This window comes from Cervus canadensis, chromosome 22 (genome assembly GCF_019320065.1).
Source record: "Cervus canadensis isolate Bull #8, Minnesota chromosome 22, ASM1932006v1, whole genome shotgun sequence".
In the NCBI taxonomy this organism is placed as follows: Eukaryota; Metazoa; Chordata; class Mammalia; order Artiodactyla; family Cervidae; genus Cervus; species Cervus canadensis.
The window spans coordinates 36,439,209-36,457,933 of record NC_057407.1 but is presented as its reverse complement, the minus strand read 5'-3'; the positions used below and the strand labels follow the sequence as shown (position 1 = coordinate 36,457,933).

Below are 18,725 nucleotides of genomic sequence, written 5' to 3'. Positions count from 1 at the left end.
TGGGTGGGAAGAAAGAAGAGTCACTGGCAGAGCACATATTTTCTGTCCTTAAGAATTCCAGCCTCTTCATTTTTGGCTCAGATGATAAAGAATCTGCCTGCAATGTAGGAGACCTGAGTTCGATCCCTGGGTAAGGTAGATCCCCTGGAGAAGGGAATGCCTACCTATTCTAGTATTCTTGCCTGGAGAATCCCCATGGACAAAGGAGCCTGGTGGGCTGCAGTCCATGGGGTTGCAAAGAGTCGAATGTGACTGAGCTACTAATACTTTCACTTTCAGCCTAAGGGCGAGCGGCGTGCACAGGACTGTCCAGAATCAACCAGCTGGTCTGTGGTTGAACTGGACGGGCCACTAATATTTTTATCATAGCATACCACCTCTGTAATATCAACTCACAACTTCTAGAAAATAGAAAATCAAATAATAGCTTCTTGGGTATCTAAAAACTTTAGGAATGAAAAAGCACAACAAAGCAGAAAAGGTATTTGGGTAGTGATATATGTTACCTAGGAAATTGATGGCAATTCATCAAATAGTTCAAAAGAATTTGAAATTAAATTTCCAGTGAGGCATCATGTGGTTTTAACAAATATAATTGTATTTTAAAATTCAGTTTAGACACTCAGTAAATATGTTTGGATGCCTTCCCAATGCAAGGTACTATATTGGAGTAGCGAAAACAGTAATGAGACATTCTGGGCAAAAATCCCCCAGGATCCATTCAGGAGATATTTCCTGAGCGCTTCCTTGAGTCAGACAGTGTGCTCAGTCCTGGAGATTCAAAAATCAAGTAAAGCTCTGCCTTGAAATAGTTTTTCTCATAGTAGGCAATATCTGGCACCATAGCCAATGGTTATAACAGCTATGTTCTGCCTTCTAGATTTTCAGAGGATTCCAAGAAACCCAATCTAGAGATGAGGCTCTAAAGCAAGGGAGAGTGTTGTAAGGGATAAGCCGGTGATTTTTCAAAATAAATATCCAGTATAAACAGGAAACTTCAGGCTGTAAATATTTTAATCTTTTATTGAAGTGGATTGGATTTATTCATGTTCTATGTATTGTAGCTCTAGTTTATCATCTGTTACTGTGTGATATCACCCTGTATAAGCAGATCTGAGTGTCTTTATCCATTCTATGGTTGGAGGATATTTCTGTTGATTTCAGATGGGAATTATCACCAAAAACATTTCTATGAGCATTCCTTTTTTATTGGAGTGTAATTGCTTACAGTATTGTGTGAGTTTTTGCTGTTCAATGAGGTGAGTCAGTGATGTGTATACACACATCCCCTGCCTGCTGGACCTCCTTCATACCCCACCACCCCTCCCTCCAGGTCATCGGCAAGCATCAGGCTGAGCGCTGCACTACACAGCACGTTTGCACTATCTGAAATAACTGTTTTACACATGGCAGTGTATTTATGTCAAACCCAACCTCCCGATTCATCCCACCCTCCCCTTCCCCTGCTATGCCCATGTGTCCGTTCTCTGTTGGCATCTCTGTTCCTGCCCTGGAACTCGGTTCATCTGTACCATTTTTCTTGATTCTACATACGTGCATTAACATTCGATACTTGTTTTTCTCTTTCTGACTTACTTCACTCTGTATGGCAGACTTTAGGTCCACGCACATCTCTACAAATAACCCAGTTTCAGTCCTTTTTATAGCTGGGTTACAGTCCATTGATATATGTATTACGTCTTCTTTATCCACTCATCTGTCGATGGACCCTTAGGTTTTTTCCATGTTCGGGCTATTATAAATAGTGCTGCAGGGAACATTCGGGTAGGTGTAGCTTTTTGAATTATGATTTTCTTAGGGTCTGTGTCCAGTAGTGGGATTGCTGGGTCGTATGTAGTTCTATGTTTAGATTTTTAAGTAATCTCCATATTGTTTTTCACAGCAGCTGTACCATTTGCATTCCCACCAGCAGTGCAAGAGGGTTTCCTTTTCTCCATACCCTCTCCTGCATGTGTGATTTGTAAATTTTTTGATGATGGCTATTCTGACTGGTGTGAGGTCATACCTCATTGTACTTTGGATTTGCATTTCTCTAATAATTAGTGATGTTGAGCATCTTTTCATGTGCCTCTTGGCCATTTGTATGGCTTCTTGGGAAAAATGTCTGTTTGGGTCTTCTTCCCATTTTGTGATTGGGTTGTTTGTGTGTTTTATTTTTTTTAATTAAGCTTCGTGAGCTGTTTGTGTATTTTGGAGATTAATCCTTCATCTGTTGATTCATTTGCAAATACTTTCTCCTATTCTGAAGGTTATCTTTTCATCTTGTTTATGATTTCCTTTGCTTTTAAGTTTAATTAGGTCCCATTTGTTTTTGTTTTTATTGTCATTACTGTAGGAGATGGATCAAAAAAGTTCTTGCTGTGATTTATATCAAAGAGTGTTTTTCCTATGTTTTCTTCTAAGAGTTTTATAGCGTCCAGTCCTACATTTAGGTCTTTAATCTTAGGCATGCATCTCTACTAGGGCTGTCGCTATGACATAACAGCTGGGTCACCCATGTGAGCATTATGGAAGCCCTTCCAACAGTTTACAAAAGTGACTGGAACCAGCTTAAATCCCTACCTGTAGTGTTGGAGAGTCCCCATGTTCCATATCCTCATCAAGATTTGCTATTTTCAGTATACTTAATATTAATCAGTCTAGTAGGTATCTTAGAGTTTTAATTTGCATTTTCCTAAGTTACTAAGAAAGTTGAAGACATTCTCAAATTTGGTGGGCTTGTTGGTGAAGTATGTGTTCAAATATTTTGCTTATTTTTCTTTTGAACTTTTTTTTTTTTTGCAGGTTCCTTGATAAGTTGGATTATATTCAAAGTAACAATTTCTTACAAAAGACCCCACCAGAGTGCTTCTCTTGGGGTCTGGTCAGGAAACATAGACCAGGAAGGAGAGAGTTTAACACAAAGGATTATTAGCTACATACAGAACTGTCGTCTCTGTGACTAAATATAAGGCCAAAAGAAAACACTAAGGCCTCCTGGTGTAGCAGCTGCAGGAAACAGGCCTCCAGGGACTGGAGGGAAGAAGGGAAATGTTGACGCTATTAAACTCAGAAGCCCAGAGAAGGGGCCTTCGCCCAGCCTGCTGAGCAGGAATTTGGGTCTCTAAGGAGGAGACGCAGCCAGCTGGTGCTGGGTCTCTGAGAAGGGACGATAAGGCTGCTCTCGGGAGTGCTGGGAAAGCTCCATACTAGATCTGGTTGCTGGTGTGAGAACAGACACCCTGCTGCAACGAAGTGCTTCCTGCCGTAGGGACTGGAAGCCGCCGGAAGGCTTAACACCTCCTCTTCCAGCCCCGCAGGGTCCCTCTAGCGCCCCCTATTGGCGGCTGTCAAGCAGAGCCGGGTTTTCCTGTCTGGCGCCATCATCCCAAACGGGAAAAGAGTGAGGTCAGAGCTAAGAAGGAGAAGGTTGCTCAGTCGTGCCCGACTCTTCGCGACCCCTTGGACTGCAACCCCTCAGGCTCCTCTGTCCATGGGGATTCTCTAGGCAAGAATACTGGAGTGTGGGTAGCCATGCACTTCTTCAGGGAATCTTCCCAACCCAGGGATCGAACCCAGGTCTCCCACATTGCAGGCAGGTTCTTTACCATCTGGGTCACCAGGGAAGTCCTAAAGGAGCTTAATACTTGTCAAGAGAACGTGAAGGCAAAGAGTGTGGAAGGTACGACCAACAAGGGGCTTGGATCTCGGCTTCAGATGTGTAATAGTTCAGAGCAGCTAACCTTTAGGAGTTCAAGTAGCTGACCTAAGAGTGTACTTACCGCATGCCCACTTGCGTAAAGGGTCAGCTATGCTACATCACAGCTGCTACTCTGCGAGACCTTGGTGTTTTCCTTCCGCCTGATATTTAGTTGCAGAGAGGACAGTTCTGATCCTCACACCTCATCTCACAACAGCCCCTTGATGAGAACTCACTACTCCCACTGAAAAGGTGAGACCATAAAGGCAAGAGAGTTGAAGTCACCTGCCCAAGGTCATACAGCCAGGAGATGCCAAGTAGAATAAGTATGTAATTCAGATCCTTCTAACTCATTTTTATCTTCATATTCAAATCCCAAAATAAAGGGGATTTACTGTAAAACTATACAGGATTATGGTAAATGAGACATGAAAATTAATAGCAGGTGTCCTGACTTCAGGGAACTTTTACAGTCATCGATATTTTCTGGTCATATTAGCTCATAAAAATATGGCAGATGGCATCAATATCTTTCCTTCTTTACTTTTTTTTTTTAAGTCTTTATCTTTTTTTAGCTGGTATTTTCAGGCATCCTTATCTCTGTGGTCAAAAACCACACATTCTATTGATGTGTTTGAAATTACTTTCACTGACTGGTGCTTTGATTTCTGTACCTTCACAGGCTGTAACTGGGTGACAACAGTCCTTCTTTGTCTTTCCTAGACTTGGAACCTAGACCCAAGCTGCTCCCAAAGCTATAACCAATAGGAAAACTCTCTGGCTTGTTCCTTGGCTGTTCAGGGTTGTTTGAATGCAGCTGAAGTACCTGTAGCCCAAGCGAGGGCACTTTCTGTACCTCGGACTCTGCCTCTACATGCTGATCAGCTCTAGGTTTGGAAAAACTATGAGAACTTGTTTGTTTATTCTGAGACGGAGTGTAGGGTGTGCTAAAAATCTGACTTCGTTTAAAAGATGAACCTGTGCCGCAGTCTTGTGGAATTAGGGAGTAGCTAGGACTCCCTGGGCAGCCTCTGACTCTCAGGCGCTGTGCAGTCACTCCCAGCCACCTAAGCAGTGTCTCCTGGTCCCCCGTCCCCACGCCACCTGACCCTCCCCTGGCAGCCGGATGCTGGGGGCACGGGAAAACCTGATGGCAGGACAGCTGGCGCTGGGGAAGGAGGACCTTCTCAGCCTGGTCCTCACGCTGTCTCTCTGTGCAGCCTGCCCTCAGGTCTGACTCGTCAGCAGTGCCCCCTGCACTGGTTTCCTCTCCTCACTGCGATGGACCGCCACAAACTCGGTGCCTTCAAGGGTACAGATTTATCGCCTTACTCTTCTGAAGGTCAGACGTTCAAAATCAGTCCCAGTGAGTTAAAAGCAAGGTGGTGGAAGGGCTGTGATCCTTCTGGAGGCCCTGGGGAGACTGTTTCCTTTCCTTTTGCAGCTTCTAGAAGCCCCTGAGTTCACTGGCTGGCACATCACATCTCCTCCTCCGATTCTGACCCTCCTGCATCCCTCTTATGAGGACCCTTAGTGATCATATTGAGTCCCCCAAAGAGGCTCAGGTGATTCTCCATCTCAAGATTCTTAGTTTAAGACATCTGCAAAGTCTCTGTTGCCACATAATGTAATATACTCATAAGTCCCACAGACTGGGTGTGGACATCTTTGAAGGACCATTATGGTACCCAGCCTATGCCCCATCCCCAGCTCAATCTCTTTGCTCTCCTCCTATTTCTCAGGACTCAGTGCCCCTTGTATTTGCCAAGGCTTTCACCACACCAGCCTCCTTTCTACTCTGCCCATTCTCCCACATGACATGCCTCAGCTTTGGGCAGATAATGTCTCACCCTGCCTTCAGCTGTAGTGACTTAAGTTCTTTTTGAAAACAAACTGGCCTGGGTTTGAATTTCCAACTCTGCTACTTCCATACTGTGTAGGCTTTGTAACCAAACTTGAGTTTACCCCTTTCCTTTGTCCTGACTTGGGGTCTGGAGGCCTATACTACTTTTTAAAATATTGAAGGATAGTTGTTGTATTAATTTCAGGTGTATAGCAAAGTAATTCAGATATATATAGTGGTGGTTTAGTTGCTGAGTCATATCTGACTCTCTGAAGCCCCATGTACTGTGGCTTGCCAGCCTCCTCTGTCCATGGAATTTTCCAGGCAAGAGTACTGGAGTGGGTTGCCATTTCCTCCTCTAAGGAATACACACACACACACACACACACACACCTTCCCTGGAGGCTCAGACAGTAAAGAATCTGCCTACACTGCAGGAGACCCAGGTTTGATCCCTGGGTCAGGAAGATCCCCTGGAGAAGGGAATGGCTACCCACTCCAGCATTCTTGCCTCAAGAATTCCATGGACAGAGGAGCCTGGTGGGCTGCAGACTGTGGGGCTGCAGAGAGTTGGATACGACTAAGCAAGGAACACTTTCATATATATGTGTGTATGTGTATATCTCTCTATATAGATACATCCAGTTTTTTCAGAGAGTTTTCCCTTATAGGTCATTCAGAGTATTGAGTGGAGTCCCTTGTGTTGTATAATAGTTGCTTGTTGGCTGTCTGTTTTTATACACTAGTGTATTTATGTTAATCCTGAACTCCTCTAGTTTATCCCTCTCCCCCTTCCCCTTTGATGTAACCATAAGTTTGTTTTCTGTGTCTGTGAGTCTTTCCGTTTTGTAAATAAGCTCATTTGATTCTCATCTTTTTAGACTCTACATATAAGCGACAATCCCGTGGTGTTTCTCTGTCTGGCTTACCTGACTTAGTATAATAATCTCTGGGTCCATCCACGTTGCTGCAAACTGCATTGGGGTCTCTTTGTGAGCCATCCCTCTTACAGGATAGACTATGACTAGATAGACAGAGGCTGGACTTTTCTGTCTGTCACGTTCTTTTTCAAGTTGAATCCAGCCCAGCAGTAGTTGATCAGCCCCATCCCAGCACGGGGCCCACAGATGTGAGTGAGGCATGGTCCCTGTCCTTAGCAGACACTCCACACTCCAAGGGACAAATAAGCACAAAATTTCAAAATAAAGTGGCAAATGCCATAGTTGCTTGGCGAGATCAGGAAAGATTTTTGGATTTAGGGACACTTGAGCTGAGTGAGGTAGGAAATACTGTTACAGGAAAAGAGTTTTGCTTTTTGTATTCATCGATTACATCACCACCCAAGGCATTGGGCCAAACCATCATCAGCAGAATTTATGCTTGAGTGTTTCAGAATAATAAGAGCTTCACCACTCCTTTCTTCTAAGCCCAAGCCTGGCACAGCGAGAGCTTTTGCTGGGGGCCTGGCTAATCCCAACATGCTCTGCTTTTCCAGAGACAGACCTGACATAAATTTAAAGGAACTCCATCACTTTGCTGCCCAAGTGTCTCGGCCAACACAAGGAGACACCTGCCCACAGGATAACAGCCGTGTGATAAAGCACAAGAGATGTTGGGCTGGATTGTACATCAGTGGCTTTCTGACTTTTTAGATCTTGACTTCTTACAGCAGTGTAAAAGTCCTACCTCTGTCCATCCTATGTGTTCAGGCCTTCTAGAAGAAAAGAACCCCAAGATGGCTAAAACTGAAAATGCTTCAGTCAGCCAACATAATGATCAGTAAAGGCAAATCCCAACATAATTCCTCAACTGCATTAATTCATGCATCAGTAGGAGCAACACTCTAGGACCAAGACCAACTCAGCACAGATGCCGTCCATGCAACATGGACTGCATCCCAGCAAAGTCCTGGGAACCCCTGCATCTCCTGCGTGCACATTCTCAGTAGAGGCTTTGCAATGCTGCCAAGGCACTGGGTGGTTGCCAGACTTCTTGATGGAATAGAAAGTTAAAGCCTTGCGCAAAGTCTACAATGGCCTGGTATTTTAGCTTTAGTTACCCTTATTTTTAAATTGTATTTATAAATAGTCCTGGTTGGTAGCAAAATGAAAATCTATGGGTTTGTGTCTGCTGTCTCCAAAGAAAAGACTTTGACCCTGGGATCCATGTACAAGGCGTCCAGGAAAACCCCTGCTGCCTACAGTGGACTCAAGGCCACACCCTAAGAAGCACTGCTCCCGAGAAACCATTACCCGTGCCTCACCTCCCCACTTAGATGCGCTTCTCCAGGTCCTCTGTCTTGTGCTCCCCTGGTCGCTCAGACAGTAAAGAATCTGCCTGCAGGGAAGCTGGGCAGTGTCTAAAGAAGCACGAATAGTGCTCTAAACGATATGAAAAGGAGGAACCTGGAGGTATATCCAGGCAGTGGAAGGACAGGAAGATAGGACAAAGGTGAAGGTCCATACTGTGAACTAAGATCTGAATTCACAGAGTGATAGAAGATGAAAGCTCAGCAAGACCCAGGAAATCAGCCTTGACCCTCCCCCTTCACAGAGAGAAAGTGACTTGTGATCATAAAAAATAGAGATGACAGCACCTACCTCTCAAGTTTGCTGTAAATTCAGTGAAAGGATATGCGCAAAGCATGTGTATCAGCTGGACTCAGCGTAAGCATTTAATATGTGCTTTCTGGTCAGCGAGTGAAAGAACGAGAACTAGGTCCTCTGACTTAGAGGACGTGCTCTGTCTGGCTGCCAGGAAGCCCAGGCGCACAGGAAACTCATAACAAAGCATCAGCCGTCTCAAGAGTGCAGTCCTGGACCCAAGCTCTGGTCCACTCAGAGGGGCTGTGTGTGTCTCTGTTTGGATAGCAGGGATTCTCAAGTCCAGTGTATGACTCCATCCTCTTCTTGGGTCCTTAGTTTTGATTAAGCTTTCGGATGGCTAATGTTAAGTCCATAAGTAATTTTCAAAAATGTATTTATTTATCAGTTATGGCTGTGCTGGGTCTTCATTGCTGTGCGCGGACTCTCTCCAGCTGCAGTGAGTCGGGGCTTCCCCTACAGCGCGCGGGCTCCTCACTGTAGAGGCTTCTCTTGCTCAGAGCACAGGCTCTAGGGCACGTAGGCTGCAGTCACTGTAGATCAGGGGCTCAGTCATTGCGGATTCTGGGCTTAGTTGCTCCGAGGCATGTGGGATCTTCCCCCAACAGGGATTGAACCCGTGTTTCCCGCATCGGCAGGCAGATTCCTATTCCCTGTACCCCCAGGGACACCCCTGTAAGTAATTTTTGTGAAGGACAGTGAGTGAGTGATACATCCCTTCAGCGCTTGCTGAAATGTGTCCCCTCCTTCCACAACCATCATTGTTTACATGAAAAAGAATGTGTACTTTGGCCACTGCACTGGGTACTTTGTCAGACTGTTTATGTCCTCGGTTCTCCCACCTCAGCCTTCAAACTAAAGCACAGCCAAGAGCAGATGTTACATTGCAGTCATCTTTTTGTCTCTTAAGTGGCTCATTATCCTTCTGCCCCCAGTAGGACTAAGCTCCCCGAGGACAGGCACTCCTGTGGGTTTTCTTGTACTGTCAGTTTCCCTGGTTCCTGTAACATCACCTTGCACATGGCAGAGATGCAGTGAAAATGTTTGTTAATCTGAGTTTGAAGAAAGACAAGTGATTCAGAGTCTGGAGTCTTAGAATGCTTCTAGTCTCTGAACACTTTCAAGCTCCGCTCTCAGCTCTGGCCCTGGCTTGCAAGTCATCTTAGCCTTTTTCTATCTACTTGGCTTTCCAGTTACTAAGTTTCTCTACCGAACACATTATTAGATTCTTTTATCCACCATTCTACTTTTCTTTCATTGAAGTTCACATTTCTAGTGCATCCATTAATAACTTTATATGACATATCTTTCCCAATTAACACCCAAATTTTTCACTGCTTTTTGGTGTGAATGATAAACTGAATTCAGTGGCAGCTAAGAATTTATTTACTAGAATTTGGGGACCTGGATCGTCTCCACACTGTTGAAATCATATTTATCTAGATCCTCATTTGATCGGTTTTTCCTCTCTTTTCATGTCCCTCATGAATTGCTTGACTTTCTCACATAGTACAGATGCTATGAGGTACTTTATTGTCATTACATCTGCTTTGGTCATTGTTCTGATCTCTTATTTTGAAGCTGGTAGCTTATGGAGTTAGTTGATTCCTGGCCTTGGGTCACATCACGGTGTTTTAGAACTGTCCAGGGATTGTCAAACCACAGTCCCCCTTAAGTGTAGACGAATGATGAGAGCTAAAAGCATAAGCTTCAACTGTCCCGCTTTCATTTGTTATATTTATTTATTTATGCACCTGGGCAAAGTATTCTGAAACATATATGTGTATATATTTCTGAATATGTGTATGTATGTTTGTGTGTTTGTAAACATATGTACATTCATACATGCATACACGGGCTTCCCAGGTGACGACATTGGTAAAGAATCCACCTGCCAATGCCAGAGACGCAGGAGACTCAGGTTCGATCCCTGGGTTGGGAAGATCCCCTGGAAAAGGAAATGGCAACCCGCACCAGTATTCTTGCCTAGAAAATCCTTTGGACAGAAAAGCCTTGTGGCTACCGTTCATGGGTCTGGAGAGAGTAGGACATGACTCAATGACTAAGCACATACAAACACGCATACACACATCTACAGACATACATGAAAAACTCTGATTTAGTTCCATCGTGTGGCTGATGTTCCTAATGCAACCAAAGGACAGAGTGTTTTGAAGTCACAGGTGGATTCACTTTGCCAGTGAACTGTGTGTGGCGGGGGCAGGTGTCACCTGCAGGCAGGGGCATTTGAGAGGCAGTGCTCATTCTGCAAGCATTTTTCTCTGCCATGGCAGTCAGGGATTATTGACCTGTACAATAGAAAGAGGGGCCACAAGATAGAGGCAGACCAGGCTGGGGGTCCATCTCGGAGAAGCACCAACCCAGGACAGGCCTGACTGGGGCCAGAAGCACGCTTTTGTGAAACCACTGAGATTTTGTTTGAACGGCCAAACTTCACACATCCTGGCCGTTACCTGTACAATAGGCAAGGCCAAGAATAGAAGGCCAAGGGAGAAGATGCTGAAATGACCCAGCCTAGATGGCAGCTGGAAACAGGGCGATGACCAGAACCTAGGACTCCGTGCTCCTTGCTTGCGTTCATCTCCCCCGATCTCCAGGTGCCTTTAACTGCGGTGGAGACAGCATGCTGCAGTGGGGAAGGCTCCTGGATGAGTCGTGCAAACAGTAAACAAGTTTAAAGCCATAAATTGCCCCACGTTTTACTGTCTTGCAAGATCACCCCTCCTTTGCCTGTCAAGTCAGAGATGGATGGGATGGAAGGCAGTCTCAGTGAATGCAGCTCCGAGTATCATCACCCATAATCATTTTTGCGAATAATCCAACATGCTTGAGACTTGAATGGGCTCTGGTGTCCCTGGAAATACTACCATAGCAGTGAAAGATGTATACAAAGGTGTTTCTTTGAATCCAAGATTGTTCACCATATTACTGAGATATGAAGGTGAGTAGTTAATAAAATTGTCAACATTTTGAAGGAGCCATGAAATATCCTTACTCCATCTGATTTTATGCCCGCTCCCTCCCCTCTAGGTCTGCATAAAGCAGACAGGATCCATCTTTCATTCCCTGGTAACTCTGGGATTTACAGGATAACAGATGCCCAACTGCACACCCTGTGACCATGGTTGCTAGACCCAGCACTCGAAAGAGAAGGAAGGAAGAGCTGCATCCCAGGACTGAGTATTTCTCTCCCTGATACTCAAAGAGTCCTCCTCAAGTGAAAAAAGATCTCTCTGCTTGGACACTTTTGCAAACTCTTTGTGGTTAATGGAAATTAGGAACATGAGAATTACCAGGGTTTTAATTCCAAACTTTTTGTTTTTCTTAAGTTACTCACAGCACAACTAGAATAGTTTAAAAAAAACCAAAAACTCATGAAAACGATGCCCTTTAAGAATGAATCACAGAGCCACAAAGGATTCAAGATCCCTAATTTCAGCCCTTTCTTGTCAAAGGCAGCTAAACTTGAATATGCATTCTCCACATGGGTTGTTGAAGGCTGTGTAGACCCAGCACGATGCTCCAAGCTCCTCTGGACCATTGATTCGTTGTACAGACTGGCACACTTTGGGGAGTGGAATGGGGCGGTGGGTGCCCTGGTTCACTGGACCCCCACCGCAGCTGTCCTGGGCCAGTCAGGGTGTGGTCACTCTCCCTGTAGATGCTCACACGCCAGGTTGCAAACACAGTGCTGACGGACTCTGCCAGGCACTATACTGGCAGGCTGGGGTCTCTGGTGGGTCTGCCGGGTCTCTTAGTTGCCCTGCAGCATGCGGTGTCTTCCTGGACCAGGGATCGAACCCGTGTTCCCTGCATTTAGATGGACTACCCCGTGGTAAGGGGCAGCTGCCAGTTTGGGTTTAAGACAGTTGTTCCCATGCATGAATCTAAGCGGCAGTTGCCAGACCTTCCCATTTTTCAAAGGAAATCGATAACTGCATGTGCCAATTCATTCAAAAGCTCCAAATACCGCAAAGACCAAACACATCCATAGAATCCTCACTTGGGGTTCACCAGTTTTTGACCTCTGTCTTAAGAACGGGAGAGGGAACTGTCATACGAGAACACTCGAAGGGCCTCTGGGGGTGAGGTGAACCTGTCACTCTACATGTGCTTTTGCATAACAGGTAAAGAATTGGAAGATTTACGCAGCTCCAAAAGTAATGGATTCCTCCCTACATTTTTTTTATTTATTGGTGAATTTAATTTTTTTAATTATTAATTTTTTGAAATTTTTTGGTTGTACCAGGTCTGTGTCGCTGACCACAGGGTTTCTCTAACAGCGGTGAGCAGGGACTACTCCTCATTGTGGTGAAAAGGCCTAGTTGCCCCGTGACACGTGGGATCTTCCTGCACCAGGAATCGAACCTGTGTTCCCTGCATTGGCAGGCAGATGCCTGTCCACTGGGCCACCAGGGACGTCCTCATCCCTTCAGTTAAAAATGACAACAGAATATGCCTACAAGTAAATCTAGCTGTGCTTTTTCTGAAGTTCATGATGCTCTTTAAAATCTCTTAGGTGTTTGTACTCACTTGGCTCATTTTATTGGGCAAACCAATATGGACCTTAATCTTCATCCCTGCAGGAGTGTATAGGGATGAAACAGTTTTCTTTAATCATGTAGGAACACCTTTCCCTTCTCACCATTCTCCCTGGCTGCCAGGACAACTTTCTCTGCATTGCATCAGCCAGAGTTGTGTCTCCTGGCTGCCACGAGCTGCAGAAGATCATGGGGGAGGGGACATGACCCCACGGGGCTGGGCACACCATCGTCCCAAACCACAGGAGGGTTCTTAGTCGGGAAGAAGAGAGGATTGGTGCTGGATCAGTCAACAATGTCTTCCATTAAAGGTGCCATTCATTCATTCACTCTGTAAACATTTTTTGAGCACTTACTAGGTGTCAGGCTTTGGGGACACAGGAGTAAACGAAAGAGGCACAGATCTCTGACCTCTCCCACTGAGTTTACACTCCTGCAGTGAGGAGGATTTTTTTTAAAAATAATTTTATGTACTCATTTATTTTTGGCTGCGCTGGGTCTTCGTTGCTGTGTGAGTTTTCTCTAGTTGTGGCGAGTGGGGGCCACCCTCTAGCGTGAGGGCACAGGCTACTCACTGAGGTGACTTCTCTTGTTGCAGAGCACGGGCTCTCGGGCACGTGGGCTTCAGCAGCCGCAGCGCCTGGGCTCTAGGGCACAGGGTCACTGGTCGTGGTGCACAGCCTCTGCTCCGAGGCACGTGGGGTCTTCTCAGTGAGCGATGTGCCCCACGTGGCCTGCGTTGGCAGGTGGAGTCTTTACCACTGAGCCACCGGGGAAGCCCAGGGAGGAGGATCTTTTTAAAAAGTAAGCTTCACAGTATTTTAGAAGTTGATCAACCCTCTGGAAAAAAAATAGATAAAACAGAGGAGGAGGATAGAGGGTAATGAGGCTGGAGGTGGGGTGCAGTTAGATGTTGGATGATCTGGGAAAGACTCCCTACAGAGGGACATTTCATCAAAGATCTGGAGGATGTAGGGGAGCAAGTCGTGGATCTCCGCGAGGAAAGAGCATTCCAGGAAAAGGGAAGGGCTAGAGCAACGGCCCTGTGATGGGAGTGGCCCCCTGCTTGGTTGTAACACAGAGGCCAGAGCAGAGGAGAGCCTGGAGGGTCACGGGAGGTCAAGGCAGGACGTGGAGGTCACTGGGCGGAAGCGGCTTACAGTGAGATGGGGAATGAAGGCGTGGTTCCGAGCAGGGTGTCACATGTCTGACCTCTGCTTGAAGGGGCTCACTCTGGCTGCTTTGCTGAGGATGAACTGTGGAGACCAATAGTGGAGGTCGAAAAACCATTTTTCAAGCTACTGTAGTAATCCAGGTGACAGATAATTGACTGCTTAGACCAAGGTAGTAGCTGTCTTTAACATATTAAAAATATACAGTATATGCAAATGATAAAAAAATAAAAGCAGAAAGGAGCCAAAAAAGTTGTCTTCCAAGTCTGTATATCCCTTTCTACTAATGTAGTGTATAGACACCAGAAATTAAAAGTACAGTGGGGAGTTTTTTTATTTGTATTTTCTCTTATCTAATATCAGCCTCAGTTTTATCCTATTAAAGGTAATTCTTGAACTACAAGACAAAGATCTTATAAGTTTATCTTATAAGACAAAGCTATAAGTTTCCTTTCCCACTGGTTTGCCGAGCTTCTTATCAATGAACACATTTCACAGAAGCAAGGAGAAATGTGAGCTACTCTGTGTGATGGCTCGCTTCAGGATAAAGTTACCCAATTAAAAATAAATGGTGAATGATCATGTTTTCCTTTTTGGTTTTAATAACCAGGGCTTAATCCAAGAAACCTGCTTGCTGAGATGTTTTTGTTCAGTGGTCATTTGTTGTTACCCCTATTGAAAGACATAGCTATGGATGGCTGGGTAGACTTGGGGCGGTGGGGGTAGGGAAGGATGAAATGAAAGCAGGAGCAGATGGTGAGTGTGCATGGAGGCGAGGGGAAGCAGGCAAATGGGGAGAGAAAGGTGCACAGATGGCAGCGCCGCTGACCCGGGCCGAGCACAAAAGAAGAAAGAGGCGCGAGTGCTTTTCCAGCCGCGTCTGCTGACCCTCCAGGCTCACAGCTGTCCTCCCTTCCCCACAGGATTCTTGGTTGACCCAGGGTGCAGGGCACAGTGCTGGTGCCACCTCTGGGCAGGACCCGGGAAGGTCAGAGCTTCCTTGTTTAGGAGCCAGATGTTTGCTATGTAAAGAAACTTCTGTTGGAGGTAAGCACAGTTCTTTGAAATTCTGTAGACCATAGAATTATAAAATTCTATAAACCAAGACTGATAATGTACATATATGTGTACTTGCAATCACCCTCCTCCCCCCTCCTCCCCCTCACACCCACCCACCCACACAGACACCTTTCTCTCATAGTTCTATCATTCTCTCTCGCATTTTCCTTTCTCTCATCCTCCGCCGTTCTAGAGTGACCATCTTACTTTCAATAACCCATCATGATAGTATATCCTATGTAACTTATTAATCTATAACCTGAAATGGTTATATATAATCATAAAAGGCAATGCTATCATCACTTCTGCAGCCATTATTAGCTAGAACAAACCTGAGACACTGCTTGGCCTACTCTCGTTTGGCAAATGGATAAACTGGTCATGTTTTAAGGCCAGAAGCCGTGAAAGAATTGATCAAGGACACAGAGTAGTGGTTCGGGGACAGAAGGCAGAATGACACTGAAAGGACCCATCAACCTCTCTCCCAAGGAGATTTTCAGCTTTCAACTTTTCAGCGAGCAAACTTTTGGAACAAACGTATTTTAAACTATTCGATTCATTATTTTCTTCAGAGCAATGCTCTTTCTTCCTCTCACCCTTCTCCCCAGCGTGTTTAGGTATTCTATTTCATTCACTGAAAAGAGTGAAAAGACACTAATAAAGCTGTTGTCACTCATCCAAACAGCCCTCAGTGCACCAATGCTGACAAGAGTTTTGGAGGAACAAGGAAAAGTAGCTTTATTTCTTTGCCAGGCAGAGATGGAACACCACAGGCTAGCTCCTCTGAAACTGTGCCCCCCTCCCTGAGGAATAGGGAGAAGTCTTATAGGCAGGGCTCATGGTCTGGGGTAAGGGAGCAGGATCAAAGCAAAAGTGTTGCAGTTCTTCTTCTGCAAAATTTCAAAATGGCCACAAGTGGCATCAGGCAGCTAGGTAACTGGGTCTGGTGGGCTTCTGGTTTATTGCCTATGACCTTTCTGAAATGAAGAATGCTACAGGGGAGTGTGGGCAGATATAGCTAATTTACTTCCTTGTACAGCAGAAAGTAACACAACATTGTAAAGCAGCTACGCTACAATTTAAAAAAAAAAAAAGAAGGCCAAGTGACTCGGTGGAGTATATGATTCACACAGAGTCAGAGAGTGGTTGTGGAATTCTTTTGTGAAGGACAAGTCTAGGTACCTGTACTGTGAATAGTAAAAGTTAAAGTAAAACTAGGATTCTTAACTCTTACAGGCCTGTTTTGCCATTCACTCTTCCCTTTGCTTGTTACTAGGAAAACCCCATTTTTCATTTCTCTTGTAACACAATGACTCGTTTTAGTTGAAGTAATAACGAGTAAGCTATTTTATATCGACAATCTTACTTGTCAATCACAGGCCTTTCTCTGTTCTCTTATCATTTCTAGTATTTGTTTCAGACCAATGCTTATTAATTTTGGAAAATATATATGAAAACTACTTTTGATTGTTGTAAAGAAACTCAGGTATAACCCAGCCATCTTCAGAATAACTGATGCATTCTCCCAGTCTTCATGTATACAGTTTTTATTTTAAGGATTGGAGCTAAGCCTGTATAAATGGGTTTCTGTTTGCTTCCCATCTTCCTTGTCAAGAGCAAGGTGGAGACTAAAGAACCTGAGCCTGTTTCCCTATGTGTGTAAAATGTCCTCCCGGGGAGGGGAACAGGCGAGGGCTCTGTACGAAGCGCAGCGGACTCTGTACGAAGCGCTGAGTCCCGGTGCCGGCCCTGCTGCCGGCGGTGCCTTTCCCAGCAGGCCAGTGCGCTGTCGTCCCCGCGGGCGCCGCCAGGGGGAGCTGTGGCCCGGGGCGCAGCCACAGCGGCGCTGCACCGGCCCTCCCCCGGCGGCCGGGCGCCGCCCTGTCCCAGGCTCCTTTGCGGGTAAACAGACATGGCCGGCGAGGGAGATCCGGAGGACGCTGCGCACAACATGGGCAATCATCTGCCGCTCCTTCCCGGTAACGGTCCGGGGCCTGTCCCTAGCAGCGGGAGGAGGCGAGGCCAGATGCGCCAGTGGCGCGGCGGGGCCGGGGAGGCGGGCGGGTGGTGCAGAACCTGCACGGGGCCGCGGGCCCGGGACCGTGGTGTTTCTTGCTGCAGCTCGGCCTCCCTAGTCTGGGGACGAGGGTTTGGGGAGGGAGGAGGCAGCCCCCAAAGGCAGGGACTCCGTGCTCTCCATCCTCCGTGTGCCCAGAACTTGGCTCCAAGGAAATGGCGTGAAACTGAGTGGGGAGAGAGGGAGACTGGGGCCTCCCAGCATCCCAGACTTTTATGGAACTTCACCCCCGCCCCCCCCCCCCATAAGAGTGACAGCTTATTTATTAAGTGCTGCCGTGTCACCGGCCCTGCCCTGGGCGTTTGCATGCATTTTTCCATTTTCTCCTCCCCACGTCACTGTTGTAGTCCTGACTTGGTGGGTGAGAAATGAGCTGGCAGGTTCCTGTGACTTGCCCAAGGTCACACAGTTGCGGAGCCAGGAGTCCTACTCAGATCTGTCTGCCTGCATGGCTGGTGTCTCTTAACCACTCAGTGCCACTATGTGTTTGGTCTGTTCCTAGGCATGTAGTTCAAGTACTTGGTAGAATACGCCTAATTTTAGATACTTAGAACTGGGATATTAAACTCGGGATTCTCTTTCCTTTATGTTTTGTGAAAATTTAGACCTTGGCCTTATGCTGGAATAGTGGGCAGAAAAAAAGTCTGGAATAATTTTACAGTTTTGTCATGGAAAGAGTTGCCTTGCAAGAGGCGTATCAGCCAAACTGAGACTATTAGCGGAGTCACTTACTGTGTGCCAGGAAGTATGTTATGTATCCTGAAGGTAAAAAGAGGTATAATGCACAGTCTGATACTTGAGGATGTTTATCATGTATATATGGTTGCTGAAAATATAGCTAGCAGGAGGCCATTGATGTAGGCCAGATAAGTAAATCGTAAGAGGGAGGGATTGATTATGGCTGAGAAGGACTGGGGGAAAGCCCTGTGAAGTGTACTACAGACATCCCAAAGCATTATGACCTAGGATAGACTTGCAGAAGATAAGGTCTGGAAGGTAGGTTGGGTCGGAGTGTTGGAAAGCTTGCATCTCTTGCCAGTGGGATCGTGAGTTTGTTCCATGGAATGGAGAGAAGCACTTGTGGATTTCAGACCTAAGGGAAGCTGTGCTTGGAGGATGACTTTGCCCACTGGGAGTGGTGTGGGCCAGAGGAGGAAGACTGAAGGCATGCCCCTGCTGTATGGAAAGGAGCTTTTCCATGAAAATAGACTAGAATCAGAGTCAGTGGTCCATCTGGAAGCAACCTAGCTGAATTGAATTTGATCAAAGAGCTGAGCTGTTTTTTCAGAGACATCAGCCCAGCTCTGTCCGTGCCAGATCCAGTGTGCCGGGGAAGATGCTGACGTTCTGTTGGCATCCACACCGTGCTCCTGCATGAGATGAGTCATCACACTTCACCCTGGTAGCTCTGAACGGTGTGTTTTGTTGGAAAAAATTGAGAGCACAAGGGGCTCAGAGATGTTGTCAATATAATAGTTCTATTCCTGCAAATCATGTATGACTGATTTTTAGAAACATTCAGTTGTCCATACATACATGTAGTAGGAGTTGTTTGGAAGAGTAATTTCCTCTAAGTGCTTAAGTAGTTGCTTAATATTTAAGATTTGAAGAATCTGTCCCAGCCAAAAAAAAAAATAATAATAGATAAACAGCCAAGTAGGAGGAAGTGGGTTTCAGCCATATATAGGAGAAAGGCTAGTTTATAAAAG

At 45.8% G+C, this 18,725-nt stretch overlaps 1 protein-coding gene across 6 annotated transcripts in view; it reads left to right on the top strand.

Annotated features, from left to right (window-relative positions):
* CRBN (cereblon) overlaps positions 1-18,725 on the top strand; it is a 111,461-nt gene that overhangs the window by 70,999 nt on the left and 21,737 nt on the right. For 3 of the 6 annotated variants that reach the window (XR_006264595.1, XM_043443149.1, XM_043443145.1), the window contains one exon: positions 14,804-14,927. Coding sequence is in view for 4 of the 6 variants with exons in the window: in XM_043443145.1 (XP_043299080.1) it covers positions 14,804-14,927 (124 nt within the window). In the remaining 2 variants the exon portion in view is untranslated. Of the gene's footprint in view, positions 1-11,087; positions 11,109-14,803; positions 14,928-16,758; positions 16,919-18,725 lie in introns of those variants that run through there. The other 3 variants (XM_043443146.1, XM_043443147.1, XM_043443148.1) reach the window with 3 other exon arrangements.